We start from the raw sequence: 23,078 nt of genomic DNA on the forward strand, positions 1-23,078 counted from the left end.
ATCTCTTCGATAGGTAGGTTTGGTTTATTTTGTTTAACGTCCAAGTATGCGTGTGGTGAGTGCGCATGTGTGTTTTGGGAGGCTGGTGTCCTGCTGGGTGTCTTCGGCAGTATGCTTCAGTGAGGTAGCACTATAAATCGGCAAAAGTTCCGGCCTATCACAATGATACTTAACACGATAGGTAGGTCAAGTTGGGGTTTAATGTTTCACAAGATCACATAGGTGTTCATGTGAGAGGTGTCAATGCCGCGGTCAAATGTAGTTGGGGTTTAAAGTTTCACAAGGTTAAGTAGGTCAGGCAGGTGTCACGTGAGGGGTCAATGACACGTTCAAATGTAGGTTTGTTGGAGTTTTACGGCCCGTCGACAACTAGTGTCATTTAGGGCCAAACAATAATATCGTTTTGATTGTTTATGTTAAAGTTAGATAAAATTGGCAATTTTTTAAAAGCATTCTATTTGTATATTTATATCATTATGATAAAAAGGTTGGTTAAAAATGGTGAAAATATATAGATACGAATAGATTATGTGAACGTCAAAGGGAGTAAGGTAAATGACATTAAAGTCTATAGAATAGACCGATTTGAGAATATCTTCTCATATAAAGATTTATTGATATCAAATGATTCCTGAACAAAAGGACTCAAGTTTTTATTTTGAAGTACCATACATGCTGGAGTACAGTTTCAATACAATACATTCCTAATTCATGTCTTGATTAGCAGCTCTTGTTTTGGTTCTCAGTAATTCTTCATGTCTTTCATCATATTAAGTTGAAATATGCCTAACTAACGATGGAACTAGCCTAAATTGAGTGCATATTAGAAGTTGGCATCAATAAGGTCACAGAGTCCTCCCGCCTGTATTATAACTGATGTTACCTTCCCGAAAGACATATTTTATTTTTATCCATCCAAGATAGATCAATATACTTCCAATTTCAATTAGAACATTATAGAAACATGTGTACAATCATTTCAGACCAGCTCCAAACATTTCAAATTATTAGCAATTAATTCCTAAATCAATATCAGTCAATTTATCATCTTTAAACATAGAAGATTATTGATTTTGCATTAACAATAATGTTCGTTTACAGTACTTTCAGTACTTTGTTTAAAGACTGGTATGTCCCGAATAGGGGACAGAACCCAAAGCCTCACTTTTAGAGTTTAGTTGAGCGTTCACCACCTAGTTTACTGAAGAGTGGTCTCCCTTGTCTTCAGAGAGCAAGGTGCATGAAAACATCAGCAATGGAGGGTCGGACTGTAATGGTGTTTTTGTTTGTGTAGCATCAGCTGTAGTGCATTGCCCATGGTTATCGTTGGATGTGAGGTAGAAAATACATTTAAACTGACAAATCTATCACTCCATGACAGACTACGAGAAATCAAGATAATTGGACCAGTCCGATGTGAAAACATTGATGTGGGCAGCATTGTTGTGCGGGACTGTTACGGGAAGTACCTTAAATATGAATATCTAACATATATATCGCGTATGTGCGTTTTGGGAGCTACAACTCGTATACAATAGCATATATGATTGTACTACAGGAAAACATGATCATCAACCATACTCCATACATTATTTCATTTTATAGTAATGGTTGTTAATAATTGTTACAATTCTGAAATGTACTCTCGAAGTACAAGGGCCAAATGGGCCCGAATCGCTCACATGCAATGCAGTGATCTTTTCATATATGGATCCTACAGTTATTTGAAAGCATGCTACAGAGCCATTATAATGTATCGGCACATTGGCTATTCAGAAGTCATTTAAAGATTAAGCATACTTGACCGACGTGACCTTGAGTGTGAGTCAGGGTCATTCATTTGAACAAACTTGGTAACCCTTCACCCCAGCATGCTACAGACCCAATATCAACTTCCTGGAACTCTTGGATATTGAGAAGTGGTTTAAAGATTTTGGCCTTTTTGACTCCTGTGACCTTGAATGAAGGTCAAGGTCATTTATTTGAACAAACTTGGTACCCCTTCAAACCAGCATGCTTCCGACCTAATATCAACTCCCTTGGACTCTCGGTTATTAAGTCGTTTTAAAGATTTTAGCCTTTTTGACCCGTGACCTTGAATGAAGGTCAAAGTAATTCATTTGAACAAACATGGTAGTCCTTCACCCCAGCATGCTACAGACCCAATATCAATTCCCTGTCTGTTGGTTATTGAGAAGTAGTTTAACATGTTTTAGCATATTTGTTCCCTGTGACCTTGAGTGAAGGTCAAGGTCATTCATTTGAACAAACTTGGTAGCCCTTTACCCCAGCATGCTACATACCCAATATCAAGTCCCTGGGGCTTTTTGTTATTGGGAAGTTGTTTTAAGATTTTACCTTTTGATCCCTGTGACCTTGAATGAAGGTCAACTTTATTCATTTGAACAATCTTGGTAGCCCTTCACCCCAGCATGCTACAGGCCCAATATTAGGTCTCTGGGCCATTTGGTTATTGAGAAGTTGTTTAAATGGAAAAGTTGACGCCAGACGGACGCCGCACCACCTTTACCATTATTTGCATATAAAATATTTCTTCTTATATATATATTCTTGATTTTTTACATTTCTCTCGGTACATGAGCGATATCCATTGCTTACTTTCAGAGAAAAAGTTGTTTATATTAATTTAGCCAAATTGACCCCTTTTGGCTCCACCACTCAGCCCCTCGGGGGATTAGCCCCACCATTTGCACAATTTTGAAATTTGACCCTAAAGGGATGCTCACAGTCAAATATGAGCAATATCCATTACTTGGTTTCAGAGAAGTTGTTTATATCATTTAGACAAATTGGCCCAATTGGCCACTTTCCAATTCAGCGCCACCTGGCGGATCATAATCCAAGATGGCGGCGTATGGTGTGTCCGTGTCACAGCACATGTTTTTAGTGTTTTATCAGCGCTACGCGTCAAATTAGACTTTTTCCAGAAAATCTTCGTGCTTAAATGCGTATATAGGTAAGTCTTTATTTTGGAATGATTTTATAAGGAAATAAGGCGATATAAGACCGATATACACTTGTTCAAATACCCCAGGTGAGAAACCCTGCAGAATGCTATGTAACTCATTTACACAGGTGTAGCATTAAAAATCGGTCATTGTATGATTCACGATTCATTTATTAGTTCTTGATTTGTATAGATCGAATAGAATCAGTCACTGCTTATGAAATGACGGCATCATAACGATGATAGCGAAATAAATAACGATATATCCATCAATACTATTTGCACCAGGTAACATTACAGGTAATTTTGAATGCCGCCATTTTATATTTCGAGCAGGTAGAGTCACGTGACATCAAGAGGTTGATAATGACAAAACATGATGATGAAAATATTTTTTTAACCAAAAATAAACAAGAGGTCCATGGGGCCTGTATCGCTCACCTGGTTGGATTTGACCAAATGTCAAAATAATGTTCATGTTCAATTCCTTTTGTTTGTTAACCTCAAACAATGCTATTGGTTATAGCGTGGGTATCCCAACTGCTTTAAAGAAATAATGAAGTCCAGACTCTCTGAGTTTACAACATGCATTTATAACTTTATGACTAGTAGTGATTTAAAGGAATTACCTCTATTTCCCATATGGGGCCCCACCCCTTTTGCCCCTCGGGGGGGGGGGGGGGGGGGGGGGGGGGGGGGGGGAGTCACCATTTATGCAAAATCTGTTCCCCTTCCCCCAAGAATGTTTCTGACCAAATTGGGTTCAAATCCATTCATAACTTTATGACTAGTAGCGATTTAAAGGAATTACTTCTATTTCCCCTATTGGGACCCGCCCATTTGGCTCCTCGGGGGTCAGTCACCATTTATGCAAAATCTTTCCCCTTCCCCCAAGAATGTTTCTGACCAAATTGGGTTGAAATCCATTCATAACTTTATGACTAGTAGCGATTTGAAGGAATTTCCTCTATTTCCCAATTAGGCCCCGCCCCTTTGGCCCCTTGGGGGTCAGAGTAACCATTTATGCAAAATCTGTTCCCATTCCCTGAAGGATGTTTCTGACCAAATTTGGTTCAAATCCATTCATAACTTTATGACAAGTAGCGATTTTAAGGAATTGCCTCAATTTCCCCTATTGGGCCCCGCCCCTCAGGCCACTTGGGGGTCAGAGTCACCATTTATGCAAAATCTGTTCCCCTTCCCCCAAGAATGTTTCTGACCAAATTGGATTAAAATCCATTCATAACTTTAAGACTAGTAGCGATTTAAAAGAATTACCTCTATTTCCCCATTAGGCCCCGCCCCTTTGGCCCCTTGGGGGTCAGAGTCACCATTTATGCAAAATCTGTTGCCCTTCCCCCAAGAATGTTTCTTACTAAATTGGGTTCAAATCCATTTATAAATGTATGACTAGTAGCGATTCAAAGGAATTACCTCTATTTCCCATATGGGGCGCCGCCCCTTTGGCCCCTTGGGGGTCAGAGTAACCATTTATCCAAAATCTGTTCCCTTTCCCTGGAGGATGTTTCTGACTAAATTGGGTTCAAATCCATTCATAACTTTATGACAAGTAGCGATTTTAAGGAATTGCCCCAATTTCCCCTATTGGGCCCCGCCCCTCAGGCCCCTTGGGGGTCAGAGTCAGCATTTATGCAAAATCTGTTCCCCTTCCCCCAAGAATGTTTCGATTAAATTGGGTTCAAATCCATTCATAACTTTATGACTAGTAGCGATTTAAAGGAATTACTTCTATTTCCCCTATTGGGACCCGTCCCTTTGGCTCCTCGGGGGTCAGAGTCACCATTTATGCAAAATCTGTTCCCCTTCCCCAAAGAATGTTTCTGACCAAATTGGGTTGAAATCCATTCATATCTTTATGACTAGTAGCGATTTGAAGGAATTACCTCTATTTCCCCATTAGGCCCCGCCCCTTTGGCCCCTTGGGGGTCAGAGTAACCATTTATGCAAAATCTGTTCCCCTTCCCCAAAGGATGTTTCTGACCAAATTGGATTAAAATCCATTCATAACTTCATGACTAGTAGCGATTTAAAGGAATTACCTCTATTTCCCCATTAGGCCGCGCCCCTTTGGCCCCTTGGGGGTCAGAGTCACCATTTATGCAAAATCTGTTCCCCTTCCCTGAAGGATGTTTCTGACCAAATTGGGTTCAAATCCATTCATAACTTTATGACAAGTAGCGATTTTAAGGAATTGCCTCAATTTCCCCTATTGGGCCCCGCCCCTCAGGCCCCTTGGGGGTCAGAGTCACCATTTATGCAAAATCTGTTCCCCTTCCCCCAAGAATGTTTCTGACCAAATTGGGTTGAAATCCATTCATAACTTGATGACTAGTAGCGATTTGAAGGAATTACCTCTATTTCCCCATTAGGCCCCGCCCCTTTGGCCCCTTGGGGGTCAGAGTAACCATTTATGCAAAATCTGTTCCCCTTCCCTGAAGGATGTTTCTGACCAAATTGGGTTCAAATCCATTCATAACTTCATGACAAGTAGCGATTTTAAGGAATTGCCTCAATTTCCCCTATTGGGCCCCGCCCCTCAGGCCCCTTTGGGGTCAGAGTCACCATTTATGCAAAATCTGTTCCCCTTCCCCCAAGAATGTTTCTGATTAAATTGGGTTGAAATCCATTCATAACTTTATGACTAGTAGCGATTTGAAGGAATTACCTCTATTTCCCCATTAGGCCCCGCCCCTTTGGCCCCTTGGGGGTCAGAGTAACCATTTATGCAAAATCTGTTCCCCTTCCCCAAAGGATGTTTCTGACCAAATTGGATTAAAATCCATTCATAACTTCATGACTAGTAGCGATTTAAAGGAATTACCTCTATTTCCCCATTAGGCCCCGCCCCTTTGGCCCCTTGGGGGTCAGAGTCACCATTTATGCAAAATCTGTTCCCCTTCCCCAAAGGATGTTTCTGACCAAATTGGATTCAAATCCATTCATAACTTTAGGACAAGTAGCGATTTAAAAGAATTACCTCTATTTCCCCATTAGGCCCCGCCCCTTTGGCCCCTTGGGGGTCAGAGTCACCATTTATGCAAAATCTGTTCCCCTTCCCCATAGAATGTTTCTGACCAAATTGGGTTCAAATCCATTCATAACTTTATGACTAGTAGCGATTTAAAGGAATTGCCTCAATTTCCCCTATTGGGCCCCGCCCCTCAGGCCCCTTGGGGGTCAGAGTCACCATTTATGCAAAATCTGATCCCCTTCTGCCAAGGATGTTTCTGACTAAATTTGGTCAAAATCCAATAAGAACTTTTTGACTAGTAGCGATTTGAAGCAAATGTTGACGGACGACGGACGACAGACGACGGACGCCGCGCCATGACATAAGCTCACCGGACCTTCGGTCCAGGTGAGCTAAAAAAGATTTTTAGCAGTCATGTTGATGTTTTGTTTTTGGCCATGTTTTATGTTATAATGACAAATATATATATCTTCAGTTATGTTGTTTATTAGGCCTATTTAAGAACAGGGTAAAATCTGCTTTTGAATATTTTGATATATATATGGCTCATAGGAATCAATGAGGATATTCAGAGTTACCTATTTAATATAACATATATTTCATGAGTATGACAGATTTATTTATAAATTATATTTTCACGAGTGTGTACCACAAGTGTTATCTAATTATAAAATCTGAAATACAAGTGATATATATTTTATATCAAACGAGAAATTATTAAATTTTCTGTTTATTGCATTTGCAGTTAAACTTAAAATGCATTTGCAGACATCTGAAAGCACATTGAATGTATCTTTTATGTTAAGGCATTGAATTCAAGAAATCTTACATTTGATTATGACTAGTGATTTTATCAGATTTCTTCCATGCAGTACAGTCAAAATCTTATATCATCACTAGTGATAATATAGGATTTCTGTCAGTAAAATGCAATAAATACATGCATATAGTCTTAATGGTTTATTATAATATAAACAGCTAATATTACCATGGAAAAGCTTAATATGTTATGATATCATAAGCTGTACTATTATTTATTGATAAGCTTTAACCTTATTAATCTTCATGTGTCTATTTATTTTTGTTTACTTATATAGGTACCAACAACAAGTAACCATGTCTCGAAAAAGAAATCATGAGGAGATGAACCAGTCTGCATCTACTGACCGTACACTGCACTACATTTGCAAGACCCCAGAAGATCCAGAAAAAATAATGGTTAGATGTGATCTCTGTGATGATTGGTTCCATCCATCTTGTGTTAATCTTGATGAAGAAGAAGCTAAGAACATTGCAAAATGGTTTTGCCCTGGCTGCTGTGAACTAATGAAAATAAACCCTTTAATTTCAAAAAAAGGACTCCTTAGTTTTCAAGGACGCGTGGCACCAACGACAGGATGGGGTGAAGATTTCCCTATTGAGGACATCGATGAAAGTGTTCTTGACTTTGTGAAAACAAAACGCCACAGGGTTGAAGGCTGGACACTATTCCGAGAGGGAAAAATAACAGGTTTGAGCAGTACCACAACTGGAAACTTGATATATTTCAGAGGTCAATGCCAAGCTGCAATGAAGCAGAAAACTTATAACATATACATGTGCCTGAAACATGGAGGAACAAAATTAAAGTGGGGGACATGCTCATGTCCAGCAGGAATAGATGGGCAATGTAAGCACCTTGTAGCCACATTGTTCTGTCTTATTGACTTTCACCGCCAGGATGTAAAAACAATGCCCGATGTGAAAACATGCACAGACAAGTTGCAATTGTGGCATGTTAGAAAACCAATGTCTGATGAGCCTCTTCTGTTCAGAGACATCAACTTTGTCAAACATGATTCGTTTAAGACCGTGAAGGATTTGTGTGCAGCTGCAGCTACTCATAACCCTGTGCCCGAGTTTGCCAGATCTGTTACAGGTAATGATCTAACCAAACTTGTTAACCTGTTTGATGCATCAGGTTTAAACCTTCCAGTGTTGGACACCATTCGAGAAAACAATTTCAAACCTGTGGCATGTAGGCAACGCTGTGATGTAAACCTAGACGCAGATTTGTTTGAGATGGTTGACAATACTAGCTTCAGTGAAATAGAATTGCCACAGGCACTCAAATCAGACATCCAGCAACATTACCTAGTTAATGTGAGTGTAGACACCCAAAGAGCCAAGTTCATAGAGAAAAATACAAGGCTACAGAGCAAGACTTCATTCTGGTTTAATGAGAGACAATACCGTATTACTGCATCTAACTTTGGTGTTTTTTGTCGCCTGAAAAATACAACAGACCCTTTGAATACGTTTCAACAAAAGAAGTTTTTCACGTCAAAAAGTGTCCGTCACGGTATCAATTATGAAGCTCAAGCCTTGGCTTTGTATCAAAAGGAAAAACCATGTGCTAGTTCACCAGTTGGTCTTGTTGTAAACCCCAAACTACCCCATCTTGGAGTGACACCTGATAGACTAGTAAAAGTCAACAATGAGATTAGACTGGTGGAAATCAAATGTCCATACTCTGTATTCAAGAAGAAAAGTATATTATCACAAATGAAGGAGAAAAACTTTTATTTGGAAAAAAACCCGACAACTGGTGAAATCCAACTCAAAAAATCCCACGCCTACTTTTACCAAGTGCAAGGACAACTGAATTTGTGTGGAATAGAAAAGTGTGACTTTGTAGTATTCGTTCCTCCGGAAGACATTGCCATAGTAGAGATACATCGTGATTCAGAGTTTTTCTGTTCTAACATGTTGCCTAAACTCAACAGTATCTATTTCAGCCATTTGCTCCCACATTTTGTTGATTGTCTCCGCACAAAAGATCAGTGAAGGTCTCGACTTGTATTGTTTAGTACAAGAGGCACATGCAATACCCATCCAGACAGACATTTTAAATACAAACTTTACTTTATGTATATTGAAAAATGGTGTGTAGCCATATATTTTCGCATGTTGACTAGATTCTTTCAATGTGTTATCATAATTATCACATGTCTGTGTAGATTTACATACAACATGTACAAAAACAGTTTGTATTGTAAGTGAAAACATGATTCTAAAGTGACTTGGGGAAAACAAAATTTGTTCTAATTTTTACATAGGATATTTCATACATTATATTCCTTTTTTGCACTCGTGACTGACGCATATACATGTAATGTTCAATATGATAGTTAGTGTAGGACATATGCATGTCTCGTGTTAAAAGCACAATGTACATATATATTGATGGTATCAGTGTACACTAGTACAATCTTAAATCATGTATGGTAGCATAAAATTGAATACAAGCACAAGTCATACAAATTATGTCCATTGTCACAATTGTACTGTACAGAATTTTTGTTGAAATACTGTTATTAGTTTCATAGTCATTAAGACATTGAATTGTGATATTTTTTAATTATGACTTGTAACATGTAAAAATTAAAATGAAAGTTGTTACTATTGAATTTTGTATTTTTAGTCCACATTCAATTTCACAGTTTCTTAGTTAAATTATTTATTTATAGTCATTACTTGTAAAGAGTAAGTTTAAAAATATGTGAACAATATTCATTTCCTGCGCTATGCTGACATTTCATATACATGGTTCAATATAGTTTATAATTTAGACAGATTATTTTTATATTTTCAACAGTGAAAAAAGATTAACTTAAGAAAGGATGCAGTGAAATCCAAGTTGTCCTATATCATCACTTGTGATAATATAAAATTTCTTCAATACATTTTTATAGATCTAGACAACAACTGGAATATTACAATGTATGACTAGTGATAAATGTTTGATGCATATCTATGATGATATGAATATCGGTTGGACAATTTCTGATATTTCATTTGTAGAAATGTATTATTTACAAACTTTTTTGCTTGGAATTTTTTCATGGTATTACTACTATGACAGTATTTGAAAATGCATTTTATTGTCACAAAAATTGTACAAAATTCAACATGATATTTTTGAAACTTTGATCACCATGGAAACATGTTTTATATGTATCATATTATAAAGTGTTCATATATGAAAAGAATCTGACATTTCATTAAACATGAGAGCACTATCAATGTGTCTTTATTCTTTACAAGTGGAGACATCTTTGGGTTGTCTAAACAATGTTCCACTCCCTGAGAAATTAGCCAAATGTCCACAAATATTCCATATCTTTTCAAGCATAGGACACAATGTGATGGGAACTGTGTGTCTCAGAATTTCAAATTCTTTGATCTTCCTCACAGCCCTCTCAACATGGACGCGCACTGTTGCTATTTCTCTGGATTGAGATAACTGATCAGGAGTGAATTGGTCTTTTCCACTTAAAAAGGCAGGCATTATAAGAAGAGCACCCCTGTTTTCAAGATCTGTTGTAATGTCAAAGCCGCGATCAACCATGACACCATCTCCTTCCTCTATCAGGTCCAACAATCCACAATGGCGAATTATTTTCTTGTCTGAACATCGCCCAGAGTAGAGCGGAGAAATAAATGTGATTTGGCCACTTGGTGCGATGGCAATGAGACCCTTTGCAGTGTTGTGATGTTTGTACGAGGAAAATGTCTCCCGCTGACACTCCGAGGCAGATGGGTGTTCTATGAATATTTCTGTGCAGTCAATTATGGTTCGAGTAGAGGAAAAATATGTCCTGAAAATTGCTGGCATGGTGTTATTCACATGATCTCTTTGTGGCCAAATTGGTAGCGAAGACAGTCTGTTGTCAAGAAAAGCAATCCAAGTGTTGAGTATTTTTGACACATGTCCCTCAGAAAGGTTATACAGATCACCTAAATGTTTTTCTGGTAAACCTTTCCGAAGACGAACAAGAGTTACAAATAACTCTTCCATAGGCGACAAGGATCTGGACTTTCCACGTTTGTTGAGAAATATGTAAGGTGTCCCTTCAGATGTGTTGTCTGTCCCTACATAGTACAAAAAGCTACAAGCCGGTTGTAAGAATGTGAAGAAACAGTGTAAGGCTAGGTATGATGAAAATCCTGTGTAATATCTGATATCAGAATCGGAATTACAAAACCGTAGAATTGAAAACTTCTTTGTTCCTAATGTGAAGTAGAACACTGTTGGTTTCTTTTAATTTACTCTTGTCTGGAGATTCAGCCCAATCCACATTTGTTAAACTATCCTCACTACTAAAAGGCTGGTCTACAAGCAAAGGTTCATCACAATCATTATTACAGCTTTCCAAAACATGTTTTTTCTGGGAAACTTGTATTGTTGGATTCTACATTTCCACAATTTGGACTTTTCATGAGAAGGCAGTTTCCTTCTGACGGGTTTCTGTACAGTCCATTGAAATACTGATGGTACAGCACTCCCTCGCAAACGTTTTCGAACATGAATAGCAGTGGTAGGATGGTAAGAGTCTGCGTTAAAGTGAACGGAGCATACTCTTGTCTCTTTGTTGATATTAAAATCTGCACCTTGATCTCTGCGTATAGCAATCACCCACTTTTTTGCCACTGAAGGGTCTTTAGGGAATGTATGAAAAGAGTAACCATCTTTTGTCTTGGAATTATTTGTACAATGTGGCACACAGCAGTGATGAGGCATTTTGTATCTGAAAAATATAAATCAAAGTTTGTTTTCATAATATGTTTTTAAACCACTAGGCCTATACCAGTACTTTTTATAATATTTATTTAAATACGAATGTCAGGTGACATGAAATAGAAAATACAATGAATCAATGGAAGATCACTATCCTAGATAGTGACTTTTCACCTGCTCTAAAAATAGTATAGGCTAAATGGCGGCATTCAAAACACCTTTCAAACTTACCTGTAATGTTACCTGGTGCAAATAGCATTTATGGATATATCGTTATTTATTTCGCTATCATCGTTATGATGCCGTCATTTCATAAGCAGTGACTGATTCTATTCGATCTATACAAATCAATAACTAATAAATGAATCGTCAATCATACAATGACCGATTTTTAATGCTACACCTGTGTAAATGAGTTACATAGCATTCTGCAGGGTTTCTCACCTGGGGTATTTGAACAAGTGTATATCGGTCTTATATCGCCTTATTTCCTTATAAAATCATTCCAAAATAAAGACTTACTTACCTATATACGCATTTAAGCACGAAGATTTTCTGGAAAAAGTCTAATTTGCGCTGATAAAACACTAAAAACATGTGCTGTGACACGGACACACCATACGCCGCCATCTTGGATTATGATCCGCCAGGTGGCGCTGAATTGGAAAGTGGCCAATTTGACCCCGCCCCTAAGCCCCCAGGGGGTCAGCCCCATCATTTGTACAATTTTGAATCCCTACCCCAAGGGGATGCTACCAGGCGAATATGAGCGATATACATTGCTTAGTTTCAGAGAAGTCGTTTATATTAATTTAGCCAAATTTACCCCTTTTTGTCCCGCCCCTAAGACCCCCGGGGGGTCAGCCCCACCATTTGTACAATTTTGAGTCCCCACACAATAGGGCTGATTGTGGTTATGAAGAAGTCAATTATTGACGGACGGACGGAGGACGGAATGGTATAAGCTAACCCCAGGTGAGCTTAATAACAGCAACAAATTACAAATTTGATATCTAAACATTTAATTCATGTTTTATTTGTACCTGCGATGTAAAAAGGTCGTAAGTTTATGGAATATATTTTAAGTTTTTTTTAAATGTACATATAATACTCAAAAATTATTCAGTGGCTCAGTATAAGGGGAGGTTATTCGGTACCCAGCATTTCAGGCTCTTGTTGTGCTTCATGTCACCCATCGAGATCGACATTGAAGGGGCAATATTCGTTCCAAGAGGAATGATTTACTTTTCCGGCTCTACTCGATAATCATATTGGCGTTGAACGTCCGAAATTCGGGATATGACTGTTTGGGCCGATTTAGCTGGGATGATATAAAGTGTACGAAATGGTATCGGTCATTACTATTTTCGGACGAGTCGTCTGAAATAGTTGTGAAATCTCTATAGAAGTATCCCTTGGACCTGTATGTTTATATTAACAAATCGAGCTACAAAAATTACCTTATTTAAAATAACACATATTTGTCTTGGCAGTTTTTGGTGAGAATCTTGCCAAAACAGTTTTAAAATCACTGACTGGAAACATATTCCTACGCGTTAGACATTGTTTAATTTGTGAATTTGGGAAGGCGAGTCGTCGTGGCGCTTTAACAAATTGTGACGAAATGTCCGGACACGACAATGAAGAGGACAAAGACGGAACGGCGCTCTAGTTCCGCGCTCCCTGGCGGATTATCGCCACGAGATAAACTTTCATGTCATACAGAGCAAATAAGAAAACAAGTTGCTCTCCTTACAAAAAAGGACTGCGATACCTGCACGGGCTATACTGGAGTGCTAAAAGAAGAATTAGAGACACCTCGGCCCCGTACCGTCCTCGGCCTAAGACACCTCGGCCCCAATACTTTCTCGGCCTCTATTTATAATATATAATAGTGTGACTGGCTACACTGTAACATGTAATGAATGTTATTAATAATGGAGGTAATATTTTATAATGTTATTGTTTTGAAATCATTTCCTGCTTTATTAATAGGGGAGGTCACTAGCAAGAACTAAAATGTATATTGTATTGCGGTTACTTCCCCTGCCATAACAATTTATTGCATATAAGTTATAAGAGGATGTCAGCCGGTATATATCATTTCGTCGCATGTATATGCATGCATTTAAACGATGTATACCGTTACCAGTTCTTGCCACGTGGAGGCCTCCTCTTTCAAGAACCAAAATGTTTTTTGTGTGTGTGTGTGTGTGTGTGACCTGCCTCCTGGGTGTGGCATGGCCTTGTTCGACTGTGAACTGGTCGGCGCGGAGATGTTGGTATACTCCTGAAATGGAAACGAATTAAATTAAAATAACAGTCAAATGATAATGGTATATTTCCAATTTAATGTCATTATACGAGGAAACATTCGCATGGCGGTATTTTGACCGATATGTATAACTTTAGTATTGTTTTATGTATATCGTTGATATCTATCCTTACCTCATTCGTCGTCTGGTGTTGGCCGGACCGTCGCTGGGCAGTAGATCTTGCCGACGGTCTTCAGGAAGGTCGAGCTCGAGATCTCCTGCTCAGCATACTAGAAATAAAGACACAGAAGTGATTACATTTAAAAAAAAATACATTTAAAAAAAACATTGATAGGCCTAATAAATGTACAATGTACGCATTTCCTTTTATATATTCTTTTATATATTATGAAAGTATATGCTTATCTTAAGTGAATAACAATGATTCTGATTTCAATTCAATAAGTTTTACATACCTGGTCCCACAACGTCTGGATCTTCCCCCTGGATGCGGCGGTACACGGTAGTCTGCTGGCGACGCAGGACCTGCTCGGCTACCAGCCTCATCTGGAGGGTGACGAGGCGGCCTTCCTGGTGAAGCAATGGGACGAGCATGTAGAACGGGAGGTTCGCCCGGCGAGCATTGGTGTTGATTCTGCGATGCCAACCTATAAACAAAATGAATGATTAATCATGTGATCATAAAACAATTTAACAAATATATAATCAGATATGACTTATTTTAATGAATAAGAACTTTTATTATGACAATATATCAGGCATCGCTTTGCTTTCAATCTGTATTGTGACACCCATTAATATGTACAACTTATACCCTCTACGTCGTTGTTGGTGCGGACGGACTGTCGATGGACGCACCAGTTCGCAGTCGACCAGACACCGCTCCTGAACCAGTATCTAAAAAGTACAAAGGAACAATGCATAAGAGTTTCAATGTATGAACACTGCTTATAAAATAAGAGTATAAATGGAATGACACGTGTAATGTCAGGAAATCGTATGCTTCAGGACATTTTTATCGGTAAATTCTTTCAACGATTAGAAAAACTGTTGATAAATAAGATTGATTCACAACAAACACATATTTAGAAGTTTTACCTGTCGAGGTAATCGACCAGCTGAGTCAGCTCTGGGGTGTTGGCCAGACGCTTCAGCTTCACAAAGGCGTCGTGAATCTGAGGCGACGGGAGGAACGGCAACGCCTGAAAAATTGAAATAAAGTTCAATATTTACAATGCTTATTGTAATAAGATATTACTAGTATATATTTTAAGCATGGTTTTAAATAACTGTTATACACTATGTAATTTGTCTAGTCACCTCGGCCCCGACCGACATGCGCAAGGGCCGAGGTGTCCAAGTACCTAAAATAATACCAAAGCGAAGTGGTGTAATTGTAATGATGATTTATTATAATGCTGGTGCTATTTCAATCATATAGACTACAAAAAATGAATTTACGTTGATAAATATAAGAAAGTTATATCATTGTTGTTGCAATATTGGTTATACATGAACAACAAAAGCTGAATATCTATTTGTAACGCACAGCACGTTTACCGCAGGGGCGCCACGTGTGTGGGACTGCTGCTGTATTGAGTGATATACCCAAGCTGACACTAATTGACTATAATGAGGTGACAATATACAGGATCACCTGAACACCTATCCAGCTGACTAGTGTTTATAGAACCAATCACAACACTGGGCACAGGTATTTGTTGTTTCAAGGATATATATACCTTTACCTGTGCAGTGTGTGTCTTAATATTATTCAAATAATTAAAGGTAATGACTTAACACTGTTCACCTATACACTCAGTCCTATCATGTTGAACAATTTGTGAACATTGTTTTTCATTATGAATGAGAGTGGTCAAATAATGTGTTAATTTTTTAATTTATATTTTCCTAACCAGTGTTCACAGTTACATCTCATTTATAGTTGATGAACATACTATGTACTCATTATAGGGGAAGATATATATTTAGGATGTTAATTAAAGATTATTTTTCTAACATTAATCCTTTGCAAGGATCTTACTTCACTTATTTGTATCTGCATACAAATATATAGAAATATAAGTTAGGTAAAATCCTTGCAAAGGATAAATGTAAGAAGAAATATATATGGTTTCCAAGAATAGATGCTTTTTAAATAACATACTAAAATCCATAATATATTTGTAAATAAGCATTTGCATTATATCTTCAGACGCTTTACATATTTTTCCATTTAATTGTGCGTTTAAAATATATATTTATACATAAACATGTATATATCCGTTTTCTGGTGTGGTTCAGGTCCACCCGAGCCAATTCAGGTCCTACGACGTATTTGTCAGTTCGATTAAAATACATCATTATGATTTTTTTGGTACATAAATAGTATTTTACTATGAAGTAACATCTCTTCCTGCATTATGCACAAAAAATATTATACAAACTTAGCTATAATACAGCTAAAATCCCGTTCAGGTCCACTGATCCCATTCAGGTCCGCCGTGTTTGTCTGTTCGATTAGCGACCCATTTATCGAGCTGTAAAATACATCATTATGATTTTTTTTTGTACAGAAATAGTATTTTACTATGAAGTAACATCTCTTCCTGCATTATGCACAAAAAATATTATACAAACTTAGCTATAATACAGCTAAAATCCCGTTCAGGTCCACTCGATCCCATTCAGGTCCGCCGTGTTTGTCGGTTCGATTAGCGACTCATTTATCGAGCTTTAAAAAACATCATTCTAATTTGTTTTTTCAAATGAAAATGGTGTTTCGACATGTAATAACACCCATTCTTGCATAAAACACTGAGAAATAACACATTAATACTCAATAAACACCTTTAAAACCCATTCAGGTCCAGATTCAGGTCCATTCATGGGTCTTTAGGAGGACCCAGTCTACCTGGAGTCATATATAATCAGACTATATCATATATACAATAATATGTATATTAATACGTTGGTGCTTTTAATGTAATGTATATAAATAGATTTTTGACACAAACGTAAGTTTGAGTCTATGTCAGCGCTTTTGAGGTGTAGCTGACAAAATCTACGATGCCCTCTGGCGGATACTGCCTTGGCCAATCTAACCGTTGCTTTACAGTAACTCCGTAATGCTATGCAGTAAATATTTGTAAATATCGTAAATATTCACGATAAAAAATTACATACAGTAAAGTTCAGCTATAAAAAAATTACCTTTTGTTTTGTTGACACAAACGTAGACACAAACGTAAGTTTGAGTCTATGTCAGCGCTTTTGAGGCCTCTGGCGGATACTGCTGTTGGCCAATCTAAACGTTGCTTTACAGTAACTCCGTAATGTTATGCAGTAAATATTTGTTTAACTTCACGATAAAAAATGACATACAGTGAAGTTCAGCTATTAAAAAAAATCACCTTTTGTTTTGTTGTATTTTAAAAGCTGACAGGACAATGTGTTTTTTTTTGGCATTTTCGTTCGCTCTGACACAACTTCCACTGCCACTTCACAATCATATTCTATCGCAAAAAAAAAATAGTCCCGTGACTTACGGAGTCAAATGCAACACTGCAGTTTCGTTAGATATATGACAAAACAACAGAACCTCACAAATAGATAGTTTTCAAAGTATTTAATTTAAGTATGTTCTGTCGATGATACTTAAGAATATTTTTCCGCGTTGAACGCATTAGATTTCACGCGGAATGATGCAATCGACTTTTCGCTGGCGCCATATTGCTGCTTACCTGTGACCCGGAAGAAAAATCTACTAACATCACGCTGAATTTTCATCATCGACATCTATTTGTTTTTTTTCTTTGGTGGCATGTTACTGAATGGGTTATAATATTGATAAAGTTTCGTCGGAATATCGTTGTTATTTTGTACATTGAAAAATCACTCATCCAGCATCCGATTTTGTCCGCCATCTTTCAGTAATGTAAACAATAATAAAAGAAAGAGTAGGTGATCAAACCCAACTTTGAATGTCATTTTCTCACTGAAATATTAACTTGCATGTGATTGATGTAGTCTGCAGATGGTTAGATTATATAGATGTTTTTTTTACGAAAGAAAAAAAGTTGTCTATTCATCATGACAATATCACAACAACGGCAGTCGAGTACCATACGCATGTTTGCAAATAAAAAGTTAAATAAATTCTCACTGAATAGGGTTTCGAAATGTCAAATGGACTTGTGAATATTAATATTGACTTCGGATCTATTGATTATATCCTACGTAATGCACATGAAGTTTTTCGTTTACAGAACGCGTACCGCATTAACGTGGCTGTCTGCATGCAGATGTAGACGTCACTGAAAATTTCATCTCTAATTATAGCGACTGATTCTTTTTTTCTAATATTCGTGATGGTTTAAAAAAAAATAGAAAATGATCTATCATTATCATTTGAAATATTACATAACAGTCGAAGCATATTATAAAAAAGAAAGGGGTCTACGATGTACATCTATATATGTTTGGTGGAGTTTTGAACGCTTCAGGGACGGTTAAAGGGCAGTAACTCTTTAGAAAACACCATTTTTCATGGAAATGTACTGATTGCTAAATTTAACCAGAGATATTTAAAGGCAGTGGAAATGTTATATTCCTACATCTGCGGTTTTTTCTGTCTTAAATCATTTCAGCTTCTGAATTAAATTAACCTTTAAACTAATGCACAGTAAAGTATTGATAAATCAATGCAAATAATTTATTATCACTTAGATTTATTATTATTATTTAATCTTTTTTTCTTTACAACACTAGTACATATTATTTGAGAAGAACAGCAAAAATTACTAAGTTCATTATTCTTCTAAACAACAAAAATTTGTAAAACTTTTTTGTGTTGTGCATATATCCTATTGTGAAATAACTTGGCATGACTAAAGATAATAGTATTGTCTTGATGACTGTTACATACTATATCATAGGTTGAGTTAAATAATTATTTTCTTCTTGTCAATTATGGTAAATGGTGAAAACACATTTTTTTCATTTAAATTGTTAAGTCGGTTTAATGTTCAAATTCAGATTAATTTAATTAAAGCAACTATTAATAATGTATATATGTGTTAACTTTTCTGACAAAGTCTTCAAGTAACCTGATTATATTTGACAGAGAATCAAAATAAGTAATTTTGTTGTTAAGAATAGTGGGCTTAGCTATTTACAACTGTTTAGATTCTACTTAATAAGGTTTGATTTTTAACATTTTGGCAAATTTATCTTATCAATATCCAATTTAGTTTTAAAGATAAGCAGTACTTCCATTTTTATGAAAATAAAAATTACTTCAGTGTTCTAATAATTTAAACACATGAACAATTGAAAGAAATACATTTGTATGAAAAGCATTCATAATGGACTTTGAAGAATGCTACTACATGTACAGTTCATCCAGTTTGGGCATTCGAACTACATTTTCATCTGACAGATGCTGCAGATTAAAAAAAAACCTCTGATTTTGAAATCGATGATATCAATACATATAGCTACATTCACATCTCACTAACATTAATTAACATGATATATATACCATACATACATATGTATATGTATCATGCAGTTACAGTTATGTATATGGTACATATACTATTGCGGAGAATATTTGATGCAATGTACATAAGTGAAAAACAAATATCCACTTCAAATTGATTTGAACTGTACATGTGAATGAATGTGTTTTTGTTGTATAGATGATTTGTAGCTACACAGTATGGAGTGTAAACATATAACGTAGAGTGCTATATGAAAATCATGTTCACTCTTAAGAAACTGTCTCAAGTCTGAGCTGATATGAGCATGTAATTCTAAGTTTTGAATATAGTGCTTAGTTTAATGTGCCCGTCGTGATGGTATACCCTGCCCTGTCTACATCCGCATTCTACGCTTCCAGAGTCTGTTTATCAGACCCAGGTGTTTTTAACCCACCATCATCAGATGGTGGGCTATTCAAATCGCCCTGCGTCAGTGGTCCGTCCGTTCCTCCATCCGTAAACAATTCTTGTTATCGCCATTTCTCAAAGTACTGAAGGGATCTTCTAAAATTTCATAGGTTTCTCTTGGTTTCTAGTTGCATTTTGAGACCAATCGGAAAACAATATGGCCGACAGGCAGCCATCTTAGGTTTTGACAATTGAAGTTTGTTATTGCTATTTCTCAGAAAGCACTGAATTGATCTTTCTCAAATTTCATATGTAGGTTCCTCTTGGTGCTAACATTAGTTATGCATATTGCATTTTGAGACCAATCGGAAAACAATAAGGCCGATAGGCAGCCATCTTTGATTTTGTCAATTGAAGTTTGTTATCACTATTTCTCAGAATGTGTTGACGGGATCGTTTTCAAATTTCATAAGTAGGTTCCCCTCGGTGCCTAGTTATGCATATTGCGTTTTGAGACTAATCGGAAAACAACATGGCCGACAGGCAGCCATCTTGGATTTGGACAATTGAAGTTTGTTATCGCAATTTCTCAAAAAGTGCTGAAGGGATCTTTCTAAAATTTGATATGTAGGTTTCCCTTGGTGGGTGGTTATGCATAATGCATTTTGAGACCAATCGGAAAACAATATGGCCGACAGGCAGCCATCTTAGGTTTTGACAATTGAAGTTTGTTATTGCTATTTCTCAGAAAGCACTGAATTGATCTTTCTCAAATTTCATATGTAGGTTCCTCTTGGTGCTTACATTAGTTATGCATATTGCATTTTGAGACCAATCGGAAAACAATATGGCCGACAGGCAGCCATCTTGGATTTGGACAATTGAAGTTTGTTATCACTATTTCTCAGAAATTGCTGAAGGGATCTTTCTCAAATTTTATATGTAGGTTCCCCTCGGTGCCTAGTTATGGATATTGCATTTTGAGACTAATCGGAAAACAACATGGCCGACAGGCAGCCATATTGTATTTTGACAATTGAAGTTTGTTATCGCTATTTTACAGAAGGCACTGAAGGGATAGAACAATCTGCCACAAAATATCATTCAAAACCTTGACATAACATCATTCAAACCAGGGCTCGCACACACGATAAAATCCTAAAACAATCACACAAATGTTTTTAACCTGAGCTCTTCTCTTATCTAAAAGCTGGTAGCTAGATGGGGCGCTACATCAAATGTATAAATATTTTTTCAAATGCTAATGATAATGATAATTTGTGAAGCGCTTATAGGCATGGGATCCTCAAAAGTTTGAAAAGAAAGGCCTCATTAATTTTACAGGTAATCTAGGACCTTCATATTACATCTACAACTACGTATACATTAACCCATTGAAGATGTCAAATAAGATTACCCGAGTACCTATTCTGAAAATTAGCTGCCAAGACGCACTTGCAATCAAAAGTAGATATGAATTTCTTTTCTTGCCAATATTTTGTCCTAGTCCTAATCAGGTATTGGTGATGTTCCATACAAAGTTGACCATGTCCCCACTAAACAAAAGCAGTTAAAATAATTTGTTTTCGTTTGTGTCTTCAGTACTTTCAGTACTTTGATTACAAATTACTTTTGATCTGTTAATATTACTATTGACATTTGTTTAGTCTACTAGGAATATTTGTTTTATTGTTAATACATGGTAATAATGTCTACATGTTAAATTTACATCTATTAAGATCCATTAAAGGACAGTTATAAAATGTATGCTATAATCAGGTTTCTATGAAAGTTTATTGCTTATTATTTCATATTCTATTGAAATGTAATTAAGTTGTATTTCATTTTATTAAGGAATTGAAAATTATTTCAATATTTATTTCTGTACATATATCATGACTTTAAAGGAAGTTCAGATATGTATCTATATCATGTTATTGATTATTAATATATATACCCATAATGAATGACAGTATTTGTTATAATTGCTACTATTATTGGCCATGCATGACTGACTCTGGCCTGACATACCTGATAACTGTGCCAGGTGAGATTAGTTTTTGGTAATCTTGACCCACAGCTTAAATAACATACTAATTTGTGTCTTCCTCGTCACGTGAAAGTGTCCGATTTCTGATAAAAAATAAAATATTTTCTAAACGTCTGAATTGAAATTAAAAACAACAATGTTTATATCAAAGAAAATATAGCATTCAACACATTAAATTTCACTTCACCAGAAAAAAGGAATATCATGGACGCTTTGGGTAATTTTCACCCACAGCTTCAATAACATGCTAATTTGTGTCTTCTCATCACTTGAAATTGTCCATTTTCTGAAATGAAATAAAATATTTTCTAAACGTCTGACCGATTTGAAATTAAGAACAACAATGTATAAAATGTCAGAAAATATAATATTTAACAAATTAATTTTTTCTTCACTAGAAAAAAAGGAAGGGGAATATAATTTGCATTAATGAAGATTCTGACCCCCATGGGGCCAGAGAGGCGGGGTCAAATAGGGGGGGGGGGGGGTCAAATAGGGGAAATAGAGGTAATTTCTTTTGTATCGCTACCGTCCTTAAATGACCTTAGCTGTTAACAGGACGTTAAACCAAACCAAACCCCCAAGGGGCCAGAGGGGCGGGCCCAATCGAAGAAATTGAGGCAATTCTTTTAAATCACTACTAATCATTTATTGATTTGAACCCAATTTGCCCAGAAACATCCTTGGGGGAAGGGGATAAGATTTTGCATTAATCTTGATTAGGATTCCCAAGGGGCTCAATGAGCGTGGCCCAACAGGGGAAATAGAGGTAATTTCTTTTAAATTCGCTACTTGTCATAACGTTGAGAATGGATTTGAACCAAATTTAGTCAGAAGCATCATTGGGAAAAGGGAACAGATTTTGCATTAATCGTTGCTGTTACCCTCCATCTCATAACCATGTATAGCATCGCTGGATGTTAAGTACAATGTAATAAACGAAATTCTGATGTATAAATAGGGCCAAGGGTCTATCTCCACCCTAAGGGACTTAGTTTATTTAAACACAATCATGTTGTAAAAACAATCCCTGAGGTCTTTTCTCATACATAAAAGAGTCTTGACTTTATTTCTTTAAAGGAGTTGGGATTCGAGATTGACAAATAAAGCTACGCATTAACGGATTGAAAATTATTTTGACAGTTGGTCAAATCCAACCATGTGAACAATACAGGTCCCATGGGCCTCTTGTTTTCAACATCTCGTCTCTATCAAGACTTGTTTCTGTAGACATGTTCTTTGCATTGAACAGTTTTTGAATTTCGAGCTTAAAGATACTCAGTTTCTTGTTGTTGCCATTGACTTCTACCATAACCACCCCTCGCATATACCAATTTGAGC

At 36.7% G+C, this 23,078-nt stretch overlaps 3 protein-coding genes across 3 annotated transcripts; 1 reads left to right on the plus strand and 2 right to left on the minus strand.

The window, feature by feature from the left end:
* The first annotated feature begins 2,822 nt into the window (after nucleotides 1-2,822).
* On the plus strand, nucleotides 2,823-8,842 carry LOC117315657. Its single transcript, XM_033869953.1, has 2 exons — nucleotides 2,823-2,977; nucleotides 7,058-8,842. Exon 2 carries the CDS (start codon nucleotides 7,077-7,079, stop codon nucleotides 8,784-8,786), a length of 1,710 nt encoding a protein of 569 aa, XP_033725844.1. The 5' UTR covers nucleotides 2,823-2,977; nucleotides 7,058-7,076; the 3' UTR covers nucleotides 8,787-8,842.
* A 1,190-nt stretch (nucleotides 8,843-10,032) lies between these two features.
* LOC117315148 lies at nucleotides 10,033-10,800 on the minus strand. The gene has a single exon (XM_033869293.1). The coding sequence runs from the start codon at nucleotides 10,798-10,800 to the stop codon at nucleotides 10,033-10,035; it is 768 nt and encodes a 255-aa protein (XP_033725184.1).
* Nucleotides 10,801-11,100: 300 nt separating this feature from the next.
* LOC117315659 (THAP domain-containing protein 10-like) lies at nucleotides 11,101-12,286 on the minus strand. Its single transcript, XM_033869954.1, has 2 exons — nucleotides 12,047-12,286; nucleotides 11,101-11,530 (listed from the first exon to the last, which is right to left on the minus strand). Exons 1-2 carry the CDS (start codon nucleotides 12,148-12,150, stop codon nucleotides 11,116-11,118), a joined length of 519 nt encoding a protein of 172 aa, XP_033725845.1. The 5' UTR covers nucleotides 12,151-12,286; the 3' UTR covers nucleotides 11,101-11,115.
* Between the last annotated feature and the right edge of the window lie 10,792 nt (nucleotides 12,287-23,078).

This window comes from Pecten maximus, chromosome 17, assembly GCF_902652985.1.
Source record: "Pecten maximus chromosome 17, xPecMax1.1, whole genome shotgun sequence".
Lineage (NCBI taxonomy): Eukaryota > Metazoa > Mollusca > Bivalvia > Pectinida > Pectinidae > Pecten > Pecten maximus.